The sequence below is a fragment of the Pocillopora damicornis genome, chromosome 2, assembly GCF_964200805.1.
Source record: "Pocillopora damicornis chromosome 2, jaPocDami1.2, whole genome shotgun sequence".
NCBI classification, from domain to species: Eukaryota; Metazoa; Cnidaria; class Anthozoa; order Scleractinia; family Pocilloporidae; genus Pocillopora; species Pocillopora damicornis.
Genome location: NC_142671.1, coordinates 16,641,153 through 16,663,269, shown reverse-complemented (window position 1 = coordinate 16,663,269; position 22,117 = coordinate 16,641,153). Strand labels below are relative to the sequence as shown.

The following is a 22,117-nucleotide window of genomic DNA, read 5'->3' as shown; positions in this document are numbered from 1 at the left end:
TTTATGTGTCGTGGTATTGTAAGTTATCTTTGTAAAATTCATAAGTTTAGTGTAATTAAAATATAGTCCAAGTCCGTCAATTTTAACTCGTCCGTAAGTTTCTCATCTTTGGATTTGCCTTTCCAGTCGCTCACGAGAACAATTTGGTTTCCGTCTGGTTTCGGGCACTTCCTACCAATTTCTGACGCTTTCGTCCGTTTTCGGATGGTACCGTTCAATTTCGAACGTTTCCATATGGGGAGCCATTTGTGCCAAAACAGGAATCGCTAGTGATAAAACTCAATCGTAAGTGCTAAAAACGGTTGTCTGTTCAACGGTAGAATCAGTAATAAGTCGATGCCAGCACTAACGATTGACGTTTTGCGGTCGCGATTTCAATTTCAGTATCACAAACGATCGGTGGCAACACTGGCGATTGACATTGACTCAAGCGATGAAGGTTTAAAATTATCGATTGATACTAAAAACCGGATGATATTTAGGGCTATCGATCTGCCTTTGTACTGTTTCCGATTTCGAAAATTTTCGTCCGATCTTAGAAGGGATGAGCGAGTTGAACCGCGTTGTAGCTAACCCAAACCTGTACCTCTTACTTCCTGAGTTCGAGGTCCGCGACCCGTAAACTTCAATACGGACCGAGTAAACGTATCTATGAGTTCAAACAGAGGACAGTGAGGAGAGAGATTTAAATTCAAACAAACCTTTGAATTTAGCAGGTCATGCAGTGAAATACAGCCCACTAAATTGACCAATCATAGCGCAGATACTAACTAAGAGATATAACCATGATATTTATCTGTTTTCCTCTACGAAATTTACTGAATCTCGCAAGAAATAAAATTTAGGAAATAAGCTTCACAGTGAATCATCCACCCCCACTTGGCATCATTCACCGTCAAAAGACATCGTTTAATCTTACAAGGCTTCGTTTAATGTCACAAGGCTTCGTTTAATGTCACAAGGCTTCAGTCACCAAGATTAGACATTCGTAGTCGTCCCACATCATTCGCCGTCATTTAACAAAACTGGCCATTATTAGACATCATTCAGTGTCATTAGACATCGTTCAACTTCACTCACTATAATTTAACGTCACTAGGCGTCATCCATTTAAACAGTTTATCTAACATCATTTGGGCATCATTTGCCGTTCGGAACTGAACAGAACCGTCCGAAAGCGAACGAAAGGAACGAAATCGGTAGGAAGTGCCCGAAACCAGACGGAAGCCAAATTGTTCTCGTGAGCGACTGGAAAGGCAAACCCAAGGATGAGGAACTTACGGACGAGTCAAAGTTGACGATTGACGAACATTTCACATTTCCTTTTCGCTCATAAAACATACCATTCAGAATACATAATACATTCATTTTGGCAAAGAAAAAAAACAATCCCTTACCAGGAGGCATAAATGTATATTATCACACTTTGAAGCTTAAGGCTTTACCAAGACTAAAACAGGAAAGTTTTTTTGTTTTCTTTTGTTTTTTGTGCGCAATATTTGTCAAAATTCTCTAGTGCTCTTTATCTATTTTTTCTTTTAATAATTGGACAGACATAAACTACGTCACAGCGCGCGCGGATCTTCGAGCAAACTTTCACCAAATCGCATGGTAGCATTCTCAGTTCCGTATAAAGCAGGCTGTGGTCTTACAAAACTTAAGTCATCAACAATCATCGTATAATTCATTGCATATGGCAGCAGACTAACATTTACATTTTGTGCAAGAATCAGTAAGTTTTTAATTTTGGATGTCATGTATGCTCGTGTGAAATGTCTTGCAACTTTCCGTGACGCTTGCACAGACTATTTAGCTCTAGATAGCTATCCGCTGAGTATCCCCATACTCCACCAGCTTTTATATTTTTACGATTTCCAAAAGAGGAAAGGGGATCATGATTCTGTCGAACATTTGTTGCATCGTGGCCTTTTTGATCGTCATTTGTGAGGTATCTTCTTTGTTTAAAGTTCAGTGTAGCTTCACATACGCGCCTTTATATATCGTAAAGTTATTTCACTCCACAATGTAAATTTTTATCGTAAGGAAATTGTTACGAAACAAGTCTAGTCAGGGGTGAAGGAAATTATTCAAACACAAGAAATATGAAGTTTAGATAGTTTAGTTCCTAAAAGTGTTAGTAACTTCTAGAATTTTACTAATTCATTGTATTAATTGTGAGTTGTTTTCGTCTTGTTGTAGGCACAACATGACGATGTAAGATGCAAGTGTGTATGTCCCAAAGAAATCAACAGAACAAAGAATGTATTTTAATTGCGAGGTATTTTCGTCTTGTTGTAGGCACAGTATGACGATGTAAGATGCAAGTGTGTATGTCCCAAAGAAATCAACAGAACGAAGAATGTATTTGTCAAAACTGTGGAGCCAGAGGATTGGTAAGTTTTTGTTGAAATTGAAACACTATGCAGCGGAGACAGTTTAATAAGACACGTTCTGCTCGTACTCCGAATGAACGGTAATCGAAAGTAAACTTGGAAAAATATGTTTTATTTGATGTGTGGGCAGCAGAGCACAGCTAGAATTCTGATACGACACCTGGCAAAAGCAGTGTTGTAGCAGCTTTGAAAGGATGAGCTGTAAATTAAGCTTAGATTTGTGGCGTACCACTTTTCCAGTGAGAGCTGAAATTGATTCACAAGACTAACATTGAAAAGAAAAAGAATCAAAGGAAAGAAATACAAAAACCTTACACAATGTATACGATGGTTTAGCACATAAAATGCACTGATAGTTTGGGAGTTGGGTAAAGGTAAGGAAAAATATGAGCAATGAGCTGAATGTCTGCTTCTTTTATGTGGTAAACCATGGAATATTAAAGGGATTTATTCCCATTAAAATCCTGAATATTGAGAAAACACTGCCTTGAAAACTGAACCATCTACTGAGGGGGTTATTGAGAGCCTTTCATGTTCTATAGTTGACATGACCAAGTTGTTGTCTGGGGGTGCCTCATTTTGGCATTGTAACGTTAAATTCACATTCTCTGTTAAAGCAAAACAAAAATTAATGTCATCTGTATTTATGTTCTTTGCTTCTTTTACCTTTGTGTCCTCTAGAATTTATTGACTTCTTGAAACTGGCTGGTATATGTGGTAACTAAATTTGTAAAACATGGGTTTTAGTTTATGGTGTGAAGAGAGGTGTTAATGTTTAACCTCACCCCATCTTAATCATCCCTTGATCGAGTACTTCCATGTTTAATATACCTGTGGCTATCTACTAAGGGAGAGTTAGCTGCGGAAATAAATTTTGGGTCTAAAGGTACTCACTTATCAATTTATTAATTCAGGATAATTATAGTAGCCATAGAGATGTATCTCTAGATTCAGGTTATTTTGTGGTGTAATCATATGGCTTCTGACTATTACAGCAACAATTATTTGCATTTTGATGTTTTTTTTTTCTTGCAGCAATTGTGGAAAAGTTGTGCAAGGAGATGAGAAGTACTGCTTAAGATGCCGTTGTGAGTATGAAGCCAGGAACACAACTCTCATCAAGGTATAAATATTAATATGGTTACAGGAGATGTCTGCTTAAACATATTGATGAACTTGACATTTCTAAGAAAGCTTCTTATTAAGTGTTAAACCCAGTCAAGCCACTATTGGGTCATAACACTTTTTGAGTTTTTGGATACATTTGTCTTGTCCAATTTTTGTCAACTTAATTTAAACTTGATATTCCTTTTCAATGCTGCAAATATTTCCTTCCTTGATTTTTTTACTCTGTTTTCTTCTCCTTCATCAGATCTCTAGACTGCCTAATTTTTTAGCAGTATATAGTGATGTAGCTTGATTTAAATTTATCAGCAAACTCCTTTTTTCTGTAGGTTACTCTGATTAGTTTCCCCAAGTGTCCTGCTTAGGCTCCAAAACAGTTATTCTAAATACCAAATCACTTTCAGCTAGGTAGTAGCAAACCTTTTCTTAGATACATTCAACTATAAAATTTGTCAAAACATAGTATTTGCTGTATTAGTTTCAATGAAAGTTCAAATGGTCTTCTTGAAAAAAATGAAGTTTTGAAACCACAAGATCACAAACCACGTTAGTATGCTACCCAACATCCCCCATTCAATGTTTCCCAGTCCCAGCTAAACTAAGCATACCATTGGATAGGGTGTGAGGGGTTCAACAAAGATAAATGGGAGGGGGGGGAGGGGAAGGAAGAGGCTCAAATAAGTAATGTGTTTCAGAATGCTGTGATCTCACTGGTAATGTGTCTGCTGTTTTGTGGTTGTTTTGTCTTTATTTGGTATTGGGAAATGCTTGAAAAGAATATAGAGTAATTTATTGATCTACCCTGGTATTAATTTCTTTGCATGGTTTATCGCTTTCACCTTCAGGGATGTGATTAGAACTGATGTCTTATTAATAAGAAGAAAGTTACTGAGCCTGATATAAGTTGATATTCACTATAAAGCCATGTTGATGCATTGAGGTTGTTCTCCCACCATACAAACGTGAAACAAATAAGTAATATGGTACAGGACTTGTGACTGTAACCATGAAAAGCTAAAAACAGGGTGAGTTCAAATTTTATGAGCAGCAAATGCAATTAAGTGTAAGACAAAGATCAACCTCCAGCATGGAAAACAATAGGTAAAGACTTAACTGATGCTTACCTAGAACAGGAAATGTGAATTAAAGGGAGGGTAAATAAAGGCTAAGAGTGACACACATTTGGAAAACATTTCACGTGACTTGCTTTCATGAATCAGAGAAAGGTACCTTGAGAGTAGAGAGTCTAGCTCAAGAACAAAATATAATGGTGAGGGCCAGTAGGCCTGATTATGAGGGTAAATGAAATGTAGGCAAGGTTAAAGCCAAGTCAATACATTGGCTTCACCTGTGAGATAATACAATAATAATAATGATGATGATAATAATAATAATAATAGTAATAATAATAATAAGAAGAATGATAACAATTATAGTTATTCAGTTTATTTAAAAAGGGTGGCACTGAAGAGTTAAAATAGCTTATAAACTTGTGGCCCTCTATCTAAAATATAACAGAACTTACTAGATACCACATGTATGTGTACACAACTTGTACAGAAAAATTAAGAGGTGATGATAAATTGAATGTTGAACTATGAAATGTCTGTCTATGCCAACATCAAACTACAAAAAATTAACATCTCTAAAATCATAACAAAAATACAATACTCAGTATTATAGGTGTATTAATAAAGTATAAAGTGTTGTAGTTTCTAAAGTCTCTATAAGAGAGTCCTAGGGTGGTTTGCAGGAGCATTGTTATGTGCTTTTGTTCAATTTCCTGTGCTGCTTTTCTTGCTTTGTCTCCCTCTCTCCTCTTACTTTTGGGTTAGTACTCATTCACACACTGTTCTCCAGGTTTTGTTTAGACAGACACCTTGGGGTGGGCTGTGGCAGGAGTGGAGGGTATTGCTGCCCCCTGTTATTATTTATTACTTTAAGGCACCAATCCTACAATACCACTACCATGGTGTTTTAGTAGGCTCTTGTACTACAGATTTATATTCATAGCAAATTACTTGCAGTGTACTTACATTTTGGTATTTCTTCCATTCTTTCTGTTCAGCTTTTTTTTTTTGTTCTGTATCTCTCTCCAGGTGGTGATCATATTCATTCTTGTTGTAATTGGAATTCTTTGTTTTTACCTACTGTATTTGTTCATTGATTCCAAGCGTAAGCCTGTTGAGTTAAGCGTTGCAGCTGATGAGGTAAGGTGTACTTTCTCAGTTTGTTTACCAAGCTAGCATTTTTACTAGTGTATCGTTCGATACCAACCACACCCATACCTATCTACCTACCTTCTTTCTGTACCTTGTGTCAAAGGCCTAAGATTGGTTGAATAGGACCTCAACATTCCCAAAACAGTTCTGACACAACCTCCTCTTCAGGGCACTTAAGTTTGAAACCAGAGGTTTCAAAGTCAAAATTAAAGTTTAAGGTAATATTTGACATGACAGTTAAAATAAAAAGAAAATAAAAGTGATGAGGAAGCTCACGAGAAACCTTCAGGCTTTATAGTATTGAGCTCACTCGAAATTTCAGACCTATCATGATCAATTATTAAAACTTCTTTTTTCGGATTGTTCGTTATTATTTCACTTCACGTATTTTTAGACAATGTGTCAAGGCTGTTATACCGAAAGTTTGTTTTGTGACAGGCATGAGAAATCGATTGGCAGGCGAAAATCGATTGGGCTTTCGAAAGATTGAAGTTGTCAGGGACCCTAGGCGTTAGAACTGACAGGTACACCTCCCCTCTCAGCCTCATTCTCGGTTGAAACTTCTGACGTGAAATTTCTCAATCTCACACTTATAGATACAAGAAACATTGCGTGGAAGAAGAGCGAGAAGTTTGAGAAATTTTGACGAGAAGCTAGCAAAATGGAAGAAAACTGTTGCTGAGCAAAGAAGGAACATTTATGGGACGAGAACCATGCTAAGTTAGATGTAATGTAAAGAAAGCTTTCCGATGTGCCATTAGGATAAATGTAATGAAGTGGTCGCAGTTGGAGTGGCCATCCTGTTGAGGCACGCCTATCTCAAGCTCAGTTGCCAAAGTTTAAGTTTCTCCTTCTCATCAGTGGCCAAACTGAACTTCTCCTTACAATTTCCATCTATTTGCAAGCAGAAAGCTAATGAGAAGTAACAAAAAATCAACGAGGGGATATCGTATGATTTTACACCAATTCTCAAGTCTTGAATCATAAAAATGTAGGAACGATAATTTCAAGAACTGATAATATGTTGGGAGGGAAAGGGTTAAAATACGAAGCGAAACGATACATTTTAACTGTTGCAAATATTGTTTTGTATTGTAAATAAAGGAATCTTTGGCTTTTGAATAAAAAGTAAGCACAGACTACCCGTGTGGGTTTTCAGGTATTCTGTATGGTATAACTGAAGAAGCACTCTTTCCATCTATTGTGTCCACAAAATACGCTGACATCTGACAAATGCATTTACTCCGCAGTTTCCTGATCACTGTTTGGAAGGCAAATTATGCTAACTGTGACGGAGAACAGCTCATATCAATGGTAACCCGTCTGTAGACCTGAATGGCCTGAAACCAATCATCATACGCAATGATTATATCAGTGCAGTACTGAGAATATAAATTATTAGTTCAGGTTATTTTCAGATGTGTTGTTAAACTTTAATCCGACGACGACTTCTTTTGTATTCTTTATATGCTTCGTCCAGTACAGCGCCATTTGGAAACTTTTGGTATTCAACTGAAATGTCGATATGCAGAGATTCTTGAAATTCATATCTGGCTGAGATTGCGTGCTTTCTTAAACGAATCAAAAGTATTTCAACTCATTAAACATAAACAAAGTGGAAGTTTTAACATTACGCGACAGCCGCCACTTTCTCTAAGTCAAACAGGTAGTACATCTAACAAGTCTTGGAACACTCCTTGCAGCACAACTTTTTTTATCACTAGCAGACTAAGTGTTTTATCACGAAGCTCCGATGTATCACAGTTTCTATAAGACATTCACTGACCGAGTTCTGAACAACAAGCCCCAATTAGTTTGCAAAAGGACTTCGTTTGTCAAATATCTGGAATAGAAAATCCAGTTGTTGTCGTAAACACGATGGCATCAATGGAATAAGTTATTTGTTGTTGTTTTTTTTATTTTACGTCAGGGGAGTACTTTCTTTACCCTATGAGTATTGTTGGCCTCACGCTGTCCGAGCACTTGCTCAATCCGAACTCTGAACATGCCTAAGGGTTACAAGGTGTATGAACTCTGAAGAAGAATTCGGGCGAAGTATTTGAAAATTTAAAGGTACGTGGTTTTTCTTTTGAAGACCATGAGTTAGATACAATGTGCGGCTGTTTCGTTTTGTTTTGTCTACCTCTTAAACTATAGGTTTATAGGAAATCTGCATGTGCATGTGCATGTGTTTTCAACATCTGAAACTGGGATTATGACTACTTCAAAATACTTTACTACATGCTTTATAGGTACAGGCAGGTGTTGTAAAAAAAGTTTGCTCAGCTTTTTCATTAGTACACATTTCTTTTTCTGAGAATTTTGTTTATCCAGCCTGTGCGGAATTCTAATTTTTCAACCAAATTTTGTTATTTTTTTAATATTATTAGATCTCCAAGTATAAAATAATTACATCAAATCTTGCAGATGTATGGCACTTTAGTTTTTCTCTGATCCTCCTAACATTTTACCATGTGAAGGGACTGGTATTGGCTATAAAAGTATAGTTAAATTAAAGTTTTTTGCCTATGCATCAAGTTTTTGTTATAAAATATTGTATCCTTCTTAAAACTAGTTTATCAGAATAAGAATGAGTTGATATGTTTTTAAAACCTTCAAGCAGTATCGTGACTGGCGATGCCGCAGAGACACCTGGGAAATTTGAGCCCACGTTGAACAGCGGCTATTCATTCAAAGATAATTTTGAGCGGCCATTTTGAAGTGTCATGAGAGGATTTCCTCGTTCTTTTGGAATGGAGATTCGATAGATGAAGATAAATACTTGGTATGCTTTATTTAAATTAACTAGCAAAGTTTTTTGTCCTTATAGTCATTAGAGATACGCTTAATCTAGGATGAATAAGTTCGCCACTCGTGTTCTACGTTTCTAAGTGCTTCAAAGTGCTGCTTTCGTATTCATCAAACTACGTAACAGCATCGTAAAGAGTAATTTCTCATAAGCTTTTTCTCGAGGAAATTTGCAAGTTCTTGCTCCACATTGAAAATAATGTTGGCGATATTCATCACTAGTAAACAAAGTCAACGACTTGTTCCTCTGAAACATTTTCAAGGAATTCTTGATTGCTCGCAATAATCTGAAGTTCGTCATGTTACAAACCTTTTTTATCACCGTTTTCAGCACTCCACTGGCTACTTTACTTACGAGAGAAGCCCAGACGGTTACTGATACTGTTCAAGGTTAGATACAGTGAAGTAGAAAATGAGATGGTAACGAATGACGTCATTGAATCAACAGCTCTCGTCCTTAAATGGTCATCCTTTTAGGATCACTGCCTCGTAAGCGATGCCCAAGCTCGTCTCATTGTAGTACAAGTAAGTATTAAACAATTTCTTCTTTGGTATGTAGTTACTTACGTGTTACAACTGTACCTGTTGCATGTAAGGGTAAGACTACCTCTCTACCTGCTTTGTACGTAAAACGTTGAAGACATGTTGTAGAAATGATGGTGCAATTGCGACATAAAAAGTTGCGGGCAAGATAGCCTCATGTTACCCGCTTGGGCTGTCAATCAGATCACGAGATTCGCCCACTCTTGAGGCCAGCCATATGGTAGAAATCTTTATATTGCTGCGATGCTACAGCATTAATTACTCTGGCCCAGTGGAAGAGTTGAGCGCGGATGTTTTTGTTCTCATGGATGGAAAGGGGTATTGTAAGAGGATAGTGTCTTGCTCATACCTCAGCCCAATTAGCCGCCTACGTCTGGATCCCAACTTGCACTCGAACCCAGGCTCCAGCGCTCTGGTATCCATTAGACCACCGGCGCTTATCTTACTGAACCCTTTGACCCCGAGTGATTGGCATTTGATTTCTCCTTTCATCATCACCTTTGAATCAAATAAAAAGGTCATGAGAATATAAGAAATAGTCACCAATTTAAGAAGCTCCTGATTGTTAAACAAATTCTCCTTGTCAGTACAAAAGGAAATGTAAAGAGAACGATCAGGTGGAGATGGATAAGGCTGGTTAAGATTGAAACGGATTTCTTGAAGAATTCTGGCTGAATTTTCACGATACGCGAACTGTGACTGCCAATGTTAGGGAAGAAATGGTTCTATTCCATCAGTCTTACGTAATTGGTGTCTGCAGTGCTTTTAGCAAGACCCGGAGCTCCGGCGGGTATTCGCCGGGTATTCGCTGGGTATACTTTGCCACGTCTTAGTTAAATTTACAGAACAAAAAGATGAATCAGTAATAAAAAGTAATAGTCAATTTAGCATTGGATCATTCATCGTATCAATTTCTGTAGGCTTTGATTTTTAGATTCTAATTTCATTCTTTCACTAGCAGTTTTTTTTCTGCATGTTTTGCGTGTTCTTCATAAATTTAGAAGTACATCGTCGGTTACTTATAATAATTTCTTTACAACTTGGTTTGTAACTAAAATCGTCAAAATAACTTTGAACAAATAAAACGACAGCAATTCTCTTCAACTGCTAGTTCGTAAATAAACTCGACGAGACGAGAATACTCCTGGAGTTTTTGCAATTAGTAAAACTCGTGGTATTCATTGCCGGATATCTTTAATTTCACTCATTAAAAAAACCAAAGACAAAACCAGGGTTCTCAGTTGAACCCGTAACCCGTAACACCTGTCACGGGTGTCACAGGTAAGTGTTACGGCTGTCAAAGTGCTTCAACCAGTAGATCAATTCGTCTATCAAATGCAAATAAAAGAACGGCTTTTTCAGTAAATTGCTGGGTAAACTATTGACTGTTAGTTGCTTTCGCAATGTACCTTTCTTCGGTTTTAGTTGTCAAAGTGAATAGCCTTTTTGCAGACCATAGAATAACCGAACAATCGCTTCACGTCTCCGCAACGTTGAATATGGCCGCCATATTGAATTTGTAAATTTAAACCCAGGCCTCTCGCAGATGTCGTCTTTCCACGTGCAAAAACATGGCCGGTTCATTCATTAACAAATATTTGCGCTATCTTATACTCTTTCTCATTTAGATATATAGCAGTTACTGGGTCAGTGTGGCCTTGAGAATTAGTTTTTGTAAGTGGGTGACCCCATTTGGAGAGGACTGGTCACCTAATAATTATTTCTGTATAAAATGAATTCCATTAACTCAGAAAGCAAAGCATTGTTATTGCAGGTTAATATTTCATTGAATATTGCAGTGTAGTTTTCAGTTTGATAAGAGATAATTTCAACTTTCCGTAGTTCAAAGCCACTGAACAGATTACAAAATGTACTTAAACTTGTTTGGAGAAAATGAGAAAATATGCCCCCAGAATGAAGGAAAAAGCATTTCTGAGCATCTTAAATAAAAAATTTCCCGGGGGAGCATGCCCCCAGACCCCCCTAGCAGCTTGGGCCCTATGGGCCCAAGTTACACGCCCAAAGGACGTGTATATTAGGGTTACGCCTGTAACTACCAAAGCAACGGCTGTGCAAAATTCTACTGAGAACCCTGCAAAACACACAATATATTATTTTATATTGTTTTTGTAGACTGCCTAACCCGTATAAACATAAGTTTTGATAAAAATGATCGATATTGTCTTATCATATACCTGGCGAAAAAAAATAAGATTTTGAGTTTCCAAGAACAGACTGTCTCAAAATTCGGTTACCAGTAACCATATGTCTAGCAGAAGAACTGAAAAAAAAAAAACAGTATGTTGTGAATTTCCTGCCTTTCGTGCCTGCATGTCTTTATCTCTGACGTATGTGAGGTCTACATCGTTTTCTGTTGTAATCTTCAATTCTTTTCTTGCGTAATATTATACATTGTTTTATGAGCTTCAGTTTTTTTACGGTCTAAATACTAGTTTCAGACATCCCCCGTATTCCGGTTCCTGCCCAACAATTTCGTTTCAATTTCCCCCATAGTTAGTATTTTAATCGCATTTCAGCCTTTACAGCTACTTTGGTTCCTCCAAGAAGTGTCTGTGCGCGCTATTCGTTTATTTAGTTGTTCCTCCAAAACAAGGGAAGTTTTCTTCAGGGAGTGATTGAAAACTCTTAATGGTTATTTAGTATTGGTAATATCAATCAAAACAGGAAGAAGCACTTATGATGCAGATTTCTGTGTAAACTTAATCAGGTGCAAAAAAATTGGTACGTTCTTGGTTTCACTCCCATTTTCAGCTAGGAGTTAGTGTTATAAAAATGAGCTGTCAAAAGGAATCAAAAGTTTTCTTCTCCAACTCTTTTAATTTACTTCTTTTCATGACGCGTGATGATTTGCTTGATGTCCGAGCCACATTGGTTAACCGCAATACTTGACGAAGCACGTGGGCGAAAGGATTAAGTACCATTTTGATGAGATTTTAAGTACAAAGTAAACTGATAAAGAGACCTAAACAGACTAAAAGAAAACCGCAAATGAGCTATCTGACACAATAACGGCACTCAACTGAGTTGTGAGGGGTGTGTGGGTGGATCATTTCATGTGACGCTTCGAGAATATTCTAGTCATTGCATCGTGTCAAGTATTCTAATGGTTAGGAAAGGGCGATTTTTTTTGTTTGACGTCGTTTGTTTGTTCTCTGGCGTTAATTTTACACGTGCTTCTGGATATTTAAGCGGACGGATCATTTTGTTTAGGAGCGTATTGCATTCTTATTTTTGTAAGATACGTGGTTTGTAACTAGCTAAAAGATCATCACAGAACAACCGTCTGAGAAAGTGGATTAAAAATTTTTCTGGCAAATTGTAAGGTGGAGAACCAAAGCATAATCTTAAGAAACAGATAATTTAATGACCGAAAAAAACTCACCCAAAGGGGTATAATTACGGCGAGACCTTGTATGGTAGCTATGGTAATGCCTGGATTTAAGCTTATAATCTCAATTTGGCTTAAATAAAGTATGAGGGAATTTAAATGATTTAAGTGTTTGTTTCTATGTGTCTTTTCAGTAGTCTATAGAAGTATTTGCTTATCAACATCTCACCCCTCACAGTCTTTTGAGTACAACCATTAAGTATATTGCACCAGGCTCTGTTCAACAGTGCGTCTCAGTAGCCAGCACTCAACTTAACATTTGACTGTAAAGCAACAATTTTGTGCCTAGAACGACTCTTAGTTGTAAGTAAAATATGAAGTCCCCTAGTGGGCTTTAATGAAGCACATTTCTTTCGTAAAGATTTCTACTCTCCTGGATTGAAATTGGGGTAATGAATTTTCACTGCGATACGCTTGCGTGAACATCCGTAGCAAACATTAAATACTATACAAGTATTCATGTATTGTTTTCCTTGGGATAACTTTTCACAGGAAACTGGACTCAATAGGAGATGATGTGAAAAAAATTGGATGCCTTATTTCGTATTGGTTTTGTTCTATATTTTAAAATAAGCGACTGTCGCGTTCAAGTTCAAGGCTGTTACGCTCTGACTCCCCTGTGCTACTATATAAAAGTCTGCATCATAGTTTTGACGGCGTAAGAAAAACGCCTTCAGCGGTTCCCATCAGCGGGAATTAAAGTTACATAAACTTTGAATTTGTTCCCGTCTGATGGAGTTTCATACAAATGAATGCATTGTATGGAATTGTTTGAAAGTTGATAACTCGTTCTTGTAGCCTTCCCACGCAAAGTATTTGTTTCACTTAATATAATGTCTTAAATGAGCTCTATAGAAGAATCTTCGGCACTCACCGCAAACCACAAGAATTATTTATTGCATAATCCTTTGATTCAGATGGTCAACCGTCGAAGAGAATTCCCGGTGACCGCTTGCTTGTCGCGTTGCATGACTCTTTACAACACGCGTGGCGCGTACTTCGGATGGCGCTTGCTTCAGGGGGGCGCGCGTGGGCGGCCGGAATCGCACGACACTCGCGTTTTGAATTTGTGCACTTCTTTGACATTATACATGCGGCCGGCATGCGAACGCTACAGGCCGGCATGAGTTAGGCGCGTGTGCAGGTTTAAACTTTTTATACGAGCACTTAAAACAACAATTCCGTAAGTTCCGCATATGATTTGAAAAGACACTTAAGCGCTGGGTGTGCCGAAGAACACGTTTAGCTAGTTAGCTGCCTTATGTCAATTATGCTTCTCTTGATGAATAGACCAGTCATATTGTCTGCACTGGCCCTAAACCTGACCTGTCACGTATAATGTGGTGCACCCGTATGACGCGTTTCACTTCAGCCCCCGCCATTAACACAAAGTTACTTGCTTTGCACCTGGCACGAATTCATAGTTAAGCAAGTCGAAGCATGGTACCCCAATCGTTAGGTGTTCCACTGAATCTTCTGATGGCATTTTAATTTGGAGACTTTTTTCTCAGTGAAACAAATTCTGTAGTACAGTTTTCCCATTGCGTGCGACGGCCACGGGACTGTCATGACCAGCGTATTCTTCAATTTGTCGTACGCGATTAGGAAGTACATATTGACTGAGTGGGAGTAGTTGAATACTTGGCTTGAGGTCAAGCACAAGGTCCTTTTATTGTGACGGAGACCCAAACATTTTTCCGATTGGCCCGACAAAACTCAGTCGATAAAAATGTTATCATATTACTACTAAGTTTTAAGATTTTGGAAATATGTTCCAACCGAATTAGGACACGAATTCCCACATACGAAGGGCGTGCGTTTAACAAGTACAAAAAATTATATTCTACAGCAATTTTTTTCTTTATTTCGTCGTGTCAGAACAATAAATTCACAATTCACCGAAAAATGCGACTTATTCTCCGAGTTCTTATTTATTCTAACTCTAAGTCTACAAATGGAATTCACGTTATCGGGAAATTCACCAGACTCGGGTGGGGGTGAACGGCTTGTACCTTGCCTACCTAAGTTAAGTGTACGACCCCACCCACTTCAGATTTTTCATGATTGTTTTTATGGGATTGTGTGAGCGGGCGCTGTACTGGTCATATGATAAGTAAAATTATGGCCCGGTCAAGAGATTACGCAAGCACTCCCCTGGCTTATGACTCTTTGCTTACTTCTCTCTCTTAAAAAATAACCATTGAGCTAAATGTAAGCCTCCGCTGCTGGGGCTTTATTGCCTATAAGACTACTTCGGTATTGCTTATTTTAGCAGAATAGAGAATATGTGAACCTGCAATTGAAGACAGATGCTGTTTAGACGAATTGAATTCCCCTACTTCTGGCAAGCATTTTTAGGAAACGTCAGCTTCTACTGAATTTGTATCTCCATCCTCTTTTAATATTCTTAAAAATGGCGAAATTTGCATGTTTAGGAGAAAAACGTTCGAAATGAATTTGACAAGAAATGATAGGAGAGGAAGAGGAAGACCGAATGGGAACTAAGGGCAATTGTTTCTAGAGGTTTGATCGCCATTATAACCAAAAAATTTCGTATTCCGTGACAAGATCCTGGAACTCAATGGTAGCACCTGTCAGCGGTAAAACTGAGACTCTCGGATTCCACTCAAGGACTCAGTGATTTTTGTTTCTTACACTATTTCCTTGTACATTGTTGTTGCATTTTACTGTGGTGGAGCTCAATGCTCTTTTGGCCGATGAAGATCGAGTGTTCCTGGTAAGGACTTGATCGGGATCCAAGTGTTACACATGCTTCTTGCGGCCGCCCCAAGGTTTGTAGATGAGTGAAAGCGGCCTGTGACTGAAGAGAGGATCTGATTAGGGAACGGGAAAACTGCTTTCTTTTGGATGGAACATTTTACGAAGTACTAGGATCGACGAAATATCGAAAATTACAAATTACTGCGGGATGCAGTAGAGGTATTAAGGTGAACAGGGTGTGGAATAAGACTTGAGGTGACTTATTATTAACGGCAAAATTCTGGGCTAATTTAAAGCAGCATTACTTTTTATCATGATAATTTTATCCCCCAGACATATCTTTTTTACTTTATCTCATTTCCAGTCCGATTTTTGATGCTCCCTTGATTATTAATTGGTGACAATGATGAATTTCACTTCTTGACGCAAGAGAAAGGCACTGTGGGTAGAGCAATACTAAATAGTCCACAATGGCAACTATGCCAGATTGCGACTCCAAAAAGCCAAACGTACAGTTACTTGCTGTTCTCCATTTTTCTGAATCTGTTGTTTAATTTTGCCGTTATCAGGATCTGGATGTGTACCATATCTTAATTTTGTCATTGGCGTGGATTTTCCCGCTCTTTCCCAAGAACGTTTTGCGACAGATCAGGTTTGAACTCTCTGAATCAATTCTATCCTGATTTCACTAGAGATCTAACCAAGTTGTTTGGTCGTGAACTCAGGTTGAAAAGTGAAACTATTATATTGGGGATCGCCGTGACTTCACTTTAACTGAGATTTCAGTTGGTAAGGAAGGTATTTTGATAACACGTTGTGTTAACGTGAACTTTCACAAGATGGAGGAAATGCACGAAGCCGTAAGCAAAGTTCACCTCAATCCGGCAGAAAGGGTATCTCAGCTATACTACCACAATTTTTCCGAGTTCACGGACAGCTGTCGAGTTATCTTTGGTTTAGGCAGTGGTGCTGATGAGTAGTTTTCTTTAAGAAATATTCAAGTTCAAGCCAAACTTGACTTGCAAAACCTTTTATTTCGGGAGCACAAGTTTGGCCTCCCTCAAGTGTTACAGTTGTAAAAAGCATCTGGATCGGGTATGCCGTCAGCGGAGTATAATGCCGGTTTTCTTTTCTTGTTCCCGCAGAGGCGCGTGTATACACGCATGTTGCGGTAAACACTGCGGCATAATGAGTTATGAGAATGAATGACGACGGTTCATTTATGTTTTGTGCCCTTTCTGTTTCTCATAGCGAGAATCAATCACTTAATTTGATACGAATAACCTGTAAACTAGTTTCGAAAATGAAACTTTTAATCATGCACCACTGTGAAACCGTCGATCTCTCCGGTGATATTTCAAGGTCTGAAATCCCGCGTTAATTATATGACGTTCGAGGATTCATTTCTAGTCTGTAAGTTTTACTTTAGGGTTCTGACAGGTGTAATGTTTGCAAATAATTGTTACGAAAATACAGTCTTTCGAGATGGGCGAGGGAAAAAATGGTAGAAGATCTTCTGGTGGATCTTTGGCGTGCGAGCGCTACTGTATTGTATGTAGACTTGTTATGAAAATACAATCTGTCGAGAATGGTGAAAACAAACAAAAATAGAAGAGCTAGGAAGGTAGGCTTCTGGCGTGCGAGCGCGACAGAAACGCGCGTTGCACGCGTCGCAACGGGAGAAGGAAGACGACACACGAACCGTTAGCTTTTCAAGCTCTGATAACTGGACAACTTTGGAGTGTATAATTGTTTATAGGTTATGTGCTTCTGATAACACTTACAGGAGTGAAGGGACAAAACGTTTTCTTACTCATGATGTTAGTTGAATTTGTGATGCCAAGTATCGTTTACTAATAGACGCATGGAGAATAAAGAATGGTGTGAGTAGTTTCTCATGGTTCCCACGGATAGGTAGCCCAGGGGTCAAAGGGTCGTGGGAGTTTACAGCCCGATTTATTCATCTATAATAAAACTCCCAAGGAGTTGTTGTCATTTGGAGAATTGTTTCGAACTGTTTTTGTTTTCGCAACACTCAGCTGCACTCTTTCTTTATTCCATGTCAAACAAATTAAACACTTCAGTAGCATCTGTTGGCGCGCGCGCTTCAACATAACGCTGAAAATGGCGACGTTTCCAGTTGCCTGGATAAAATTTTTAAATAGAATGGTGCAGTGAATCAAGCTCACCGAACTGCAGTGATTCGATCCTCCAAGATGTGTTTGTAGCTATAATATTCTGTTGCTAAAAGCGAGATGAAAATAGTACTTTTCTTTTCCAATATACGTTTATTCGTTTGAACTGTTGTTAGCCTCTAGGCATTTTTAAGAAGACAATTACTGAAGACATTTTGTGGTTTTTAGGCGAAAGAAAATCGACCTCCTACTTAGATAAACTCTCTGAAAAATCTAGTCATATTTCTCATCACAACAAATCTCAAAGACCAGTTTTCAAGAGTGCTACTAGACTTAAATACACTGCAGAGGGCATTAAAGAAGATTGAAATGTTCTCATAATCTAAGGGTAGTCTACACACATTATTCTTTAACATGTAGTAATTTACATTTAGTAATTTATCTTACTGCAATAAACCTCAGTATTCAGATCTCAAGAGTGTTGTCAGACTAAGATACTTTGCAGACGAAATTAGGTAAAAAAACTGTAATGCTGTTTATTCTGCACACAAGACTGCTTTGACAAAGTAACAAGGCTCAAATCTGGCCCAAAAGCTGCAGAGAACAATTGCAATGCTTTTCAAATCTCAACCGTGTCTTTATTAAACACCTTTTAGAGTAAATTTTGAGGCCTCTTTTATTTGAATCTTTTGTTCAAAGCCCTTGCCATTGTTATGAATAGAGACCACCTTCCTAAAAAAGAAAAAGAAACTCCAGTTTAAAAGATTGTGGAGGAATTTTTCTCTTAGAAAGCTCAGAATCTACTTTTAGGGGGTTTTCTGTGCTTAAGGAGTGAAAAGTCCCAACCCAAGTTGTTTGTTTTAGGTTAATTTTGTCGCCACCTTACAAATTTAGTATGTTTTTTGTTAATAAGTAACGGCAACGTTAGTTTCGCTAATGCAGAAAACTTGAGCGAAACTGTTTAGATTTGAAGTGAATCGCTTGTCTTGGCCTTGGAGAGGTTGCACGTCTGTGAAGTGAACAAACTTTTTAGCACTCGTAGGAACGCGCGAAAAACTTTCCGGCTTAAAAAAAACGTGTGGAAGAGAACGCGCCAAACCATTCAAACTAAACGTATGTTTACAACAGCGTTGCCGGGTATAATGAGGACGTTTTGGTTGAACGGGTCTCGACGTCATTTTGATTGGCATATTGTAATGGAAACGGTTGCGTCTAATATTGATTGTAGAGCTCCTGTCAAAAGTTGAACAGCTGGTCCTCGTGTCTTTTTTCGAAGAAAGGAAGTAAACGCTGCACGAGGCTATCTTTATAATCAGTGTTTAAACAGGATATATAGGGTAATGATAAAAAGGGGACTCAGTCTTCCTGTATCCAACTTACGCAGCTTCACCTGTCGATTGAAATTAAGAGACGCTTGTGGATGTAAGCACTGAGGGATTAGGTCCTTATGAAAAGCGATGACCCTCTTAATTGCTTTGCGCACGCATGTAATACGTTGCGTCTGCAGTAAAAAAGTCCGAAAAGAAAACAATCACCTATGTTTAACTTTAAACGGAAGTTTTAAACGGTGCCATTAAATTTTTCTTTTATTTTTTACGGAAGTTTTAAACTCAAGTGAATTTTTAATTACAGTCATTCGTTTCGTTATGAGGACGTATATTTAAGTTCCTTCCTCTCTAGCTTCTATTAATTTTGATCGGAAGTTTTAAACACAGGTGAACTTTGAAACGCAGATTTTGGGATAAAGCCGCACATTTCCTAGAAGTCAAGGAACTCGCGCTTTGACGCAATTTTTGAAATTGCACTCATCAATGAACGTTGCTACATGAAAATTTGTTCATATATCGATACAGTTTTGAAACATCCATCTGTTAGTTGCTATATTGCGTTGACGTGGTATTTCTCGATTAAAAACAGCACGAACCCTCCAGTTAAAATTTAACATGAATTTCTTACTTTGACCTGTCTCGTGGCGTAGTGACTGTTTTTTTTTTCTGACTGTGCGAAACTCCATATTCTGTTATATCGAGAAACCACACGCTTTTAGAGCGTATCTCTTTCAAATATTGCAAAAAAAACCAAAAAAAACTTGGCAACTTAAAGGCTGACATATTCCACGGCACAACTTACTGGCAGTTCGTGGTAAATATATTTAGGACGTCAAAATAATGAATTTGTTAACATCATTAACGAGAGACAGTCTTATCACTTCCTTGATGCGTTATTGTGCCAGTAGATCAAGGACTTTTGAAATACACTTTTTCCTCTGGTTTTTTTTTTTTTTTCTTTCAGAGATAACAAAACATGAAAGTCAAACCGACGTCAATAGGTTTCAATTTCAGGTGCGCAACGTACAAGAAATTCTCTTGGGGGGGGGGGGGGGGTGGGGGGTAAGTTCAGTTTGTTTAGTAAAATTTCGCAATTTACTACAAAGTTTATTGATCGGACACCCTGTATTGAGCAAGCACAAGCCAGGGTCCCGCGGAACTTGTCCTGCTGAGCACAGGTTTCACTTGGTCAACTAAATTTACAGCTATATGTGCGATGTCCTTTTTCTGCTCTCAGTGTTCCTTATTTTCATTATTGAGAGAAGATTTTTGTTAAAGGAAAAACAATGTGATTGACCAGAATACTCTTATCGGAAAAAATGACTGTTTACCTCTCTCAGAAGCTCTGAGAGAGCCTTTTTTAATTCTGTGCGCTAGTCATGCGCGAGGATGGGAATAAACGCTCTTTGGAAATGTGAAAAGAAAAGAAAACGTGACGAGACACGCTATTAGTTGTTATAGTTTCTGCGTTACCAACTAGAGGAATGATGATAATATTTGCGATTAAAGATAATTATCATAATCGCTTTCCACAAAATATCCATAACAACGCATCAGTGTATCATCTTTTTTGTAGCCCTAAGGAAGTTTTAATACGATTGCCACAATTACAGCATTATCAGTGGAGTTTATGGTGCAATTCTGTTGCCTGGTAGCTTGACCTGATTGAAAAATCTCATAGCAAATGTGCTCCATCTCAGGCCACTTGGCTTTGTTGTGTGAAAAAAAAAATTTAAATGCATTCTCCAATGCTATGATGTCTTTGTCTAATTAACGCAGAGGTCTCTTTTCTTTGGTATTCATCAAGGGAACGGGTTATTTATTGTCTAAGCCACAGACGCCTCCTAGATTGTGAAACGTACAACCTGTGTTTAGGAATTTCGCAATCGCAATATGCGCGTGGAAATTGTATACAAAATATTCGATTAAAGTCCAAAGTGTTGATGAATTCTTGCACAGTTAATGCGGCACTTTCCAACCGCACAGTATGCGTTTGATGTTTGGAAACACGTGGCTCCTATTGTTAGATTCAAAATGGTTTTACGGTGGAGTGATGTTTCTATAGAGATGGGGGTTTTGTGGGGGCTTAATACGGAAGGATAAAAGATGAACATTTTCAATACCTTAGACTCTTCTTTATAAAAAAAACGACGGAGGTGGTAAAGGAGAATTAGAACTTTGGACTTCTTTTTAAAGTTGTACGTGGGATATATGTTTCTTACTTTGCTGGAAACAAGAGATTTTGTAACGCTGTAATCTCGAACATTCTTGCGCATTGAGCCTCATGAGATGATTATGAAATTGAAATCGCAATTGAAATTCATGGAAGGCTTAGAAATGAAAAATAAGCATGTGGAATAGGCATTTTTATAGCAAGAACTAGCTCACTTGCTTTCCAAAGCCAATTGTTTCTCGTTGTTTGGTGTGTTCTGAGTTTCCAGAGGGGATGTGCGATGTATTTGGTCTCACGCTCATAGTTTCAGCTTGTGATGAGTATGGTCCTGTGCGATAGCTTTGTGGGGTTAAAATTTCGTCTGTACCAAAAACTTGTTTTGTTTGGAAATCAGAAAAAACGACATCTGCATCTTTTCTTTCTAGCGGTTTGCTTCTAGTTACCTAGTTCCGATGCCCTGCTTTATCCAGTTGCACTGACAGCCCCAAAGGAGTCTTTTCATATCCGCGCAAGTAATAAGGGTTCAATACAAACCTTTAAGTTCTCACAAGGAAGCCCTATTAAATGACAATAAAAGTTAAATGTTTTCACTAAATATCGATAAAAGAATACAGATATTTAGCCTCATCAGCGCTCAAACAGGAGCGCCATTCCATAAACTCCTCATCCCCGAAGGTGAGCGAGGAGTTTACAGAAGTCGTGTTAAGAGCGTTGTTAAGCAATTTTAAAAATTATTCTTGAACGTTTTAGTGAATTTAGTCATATTCTTCTCGTTGAGAAACGAGTATTTCCTAATTATTGTCACATAAAGCTCTAGTTACCACTGGTCGAGTTTCTGACTCTGCATTTACACGTACATTTTATATTGAAAATTTGTGTCATGAACGATAAATTTGGCACGAACCATGTAAACAAAAATCACATTTCTCGCTGAAATCAATACTTGTCGGCTAACATTAACAACAGGTGTGGTATACCTTAGTAAACGGAGCCAATGGCCCTCGGGCAGTCTTTAACAATTAATTTCATATTATCGACCCACACCAGATAAACAATATCTTAGTCAAGAATGATCTGATACAAGTAATCCTAAGACATAAGTGTCCTTAGTTTTCCTTTTCGAAAGAGGCTTACAGAAAACTATCAGTGGAATTAAAGGCGTCTTAAGGCTGTCGGCGTAATCCTTAGTAACCCCTTTAACTTGTTTGTTCCTAGGCAAGCGCGATTTAGCGATGCTTCCTTTCAAGATCTATTAATAGT

The 22,117-nt window shown here is 38.1% G+C and overlaps 1 protein-coding gene and 2 long non-coding RNA genes across 5 annotated transcripts in view; 2 read left to right on the top strand and 1 right to left on the bottom strand.

The window, feature by feature from the left end:
* The first annotated feature begins 1,834 nt into the window (after positions 1-1,834).
* LOC113676400 (putative protein 2) lies at positions 1,835-6,877 on the top strand. 2 transcript variants are annotated; one of them, XM_027193053.2, is made up of 6 exons: positions 1,852-1,948; positions 2,200-2,214; positions 2,299-2,393; positions 3,429-3,516; positions 5,618-5,728; positions 6,337-6,877. In XM_027193053.2, exons 1-6 carry the CDS (start codon positions 1,895-1,897, stop codon positions 6,463-6,465), a joined length of 492 nt encoding a protein of 163 aa, XP_027048854.2. In that variant the 5' UTR covers positions 1,852-1,894; the 3' UTR covers positions 6,466-6,877. The 2 variants fall into 2 exon arrangements, with proteins under 2 accessions (XP_027048855.2, XP_027048854.2); XM_027193054.2 differs by lacking the exon at positions 2,200-2,214 and having other exon boundaries at positions 1,835-1,948.
* A 113-nt stretch (positions 6,878-6,990) lies between these two features.
* The window catches only part of LOC113676401 (uncharacterized), a 40,459-nt gene continuing 25,332 nt past the window's right edge, over positions 6,991-22,117 (top strand). The window contains exons 1-5 of one of the 2 annotated variants that reach the window (XR_016183798.1): positions 6,991-7,147; positions 7,671-7,813; positions 8,364-8,525; positions 8,880-9,073; positions 9,679-10,195. This is a non-coding gene — a long non-coding RNA (uncharacterized LOC113676401). Of the gene's footprint in view, positions 7,148-7,670; positions 7,814-8,363; positions 8,526-8,879; positions 9,074-9,678; positions 10,196-22,117 lie in introns of those variants that run through there. The other variant, XR_016183799.1, reaches the window with a different exon arrangement.
* LOC149050100 (uncharacterized) lies at positions 17,963-21,958 on the bottom strand. The gene is made up of 3 exons (XR_016183800.1): positions 21,835-21,958; positions 21,301-21,414; positions 17,963-18,088 (listed from the first exon to the last, which is right to left on the bottom strand). It is a non-coding gene; the product is annotated as an uncharacterized LOC149050100 (long non-coding RNA).

Coding starts and splice junctions, on each gene's coding strand:
- LOC113676400 (XM_027193053.2), top strand. CDS start 1,895: ATGATTCTGTCGAACATTTGTTGCATCGTGGCCTTTTTGATCGTCATT. Junction 2,394..3,428: donor ACTGTGGAGCCAGAGGATTG/GTAAGTTTTTGT, acceptor TTTTTCTTGCAG/CAATTGTGGAAAAGTTGTGC. Junction 3,517..5,617: donor GGAACACAACTCTCATCAAG/GTATAAATATTA, acceptor ATCTCTCTCCAG/GTGGTGATCATATTCATTCT.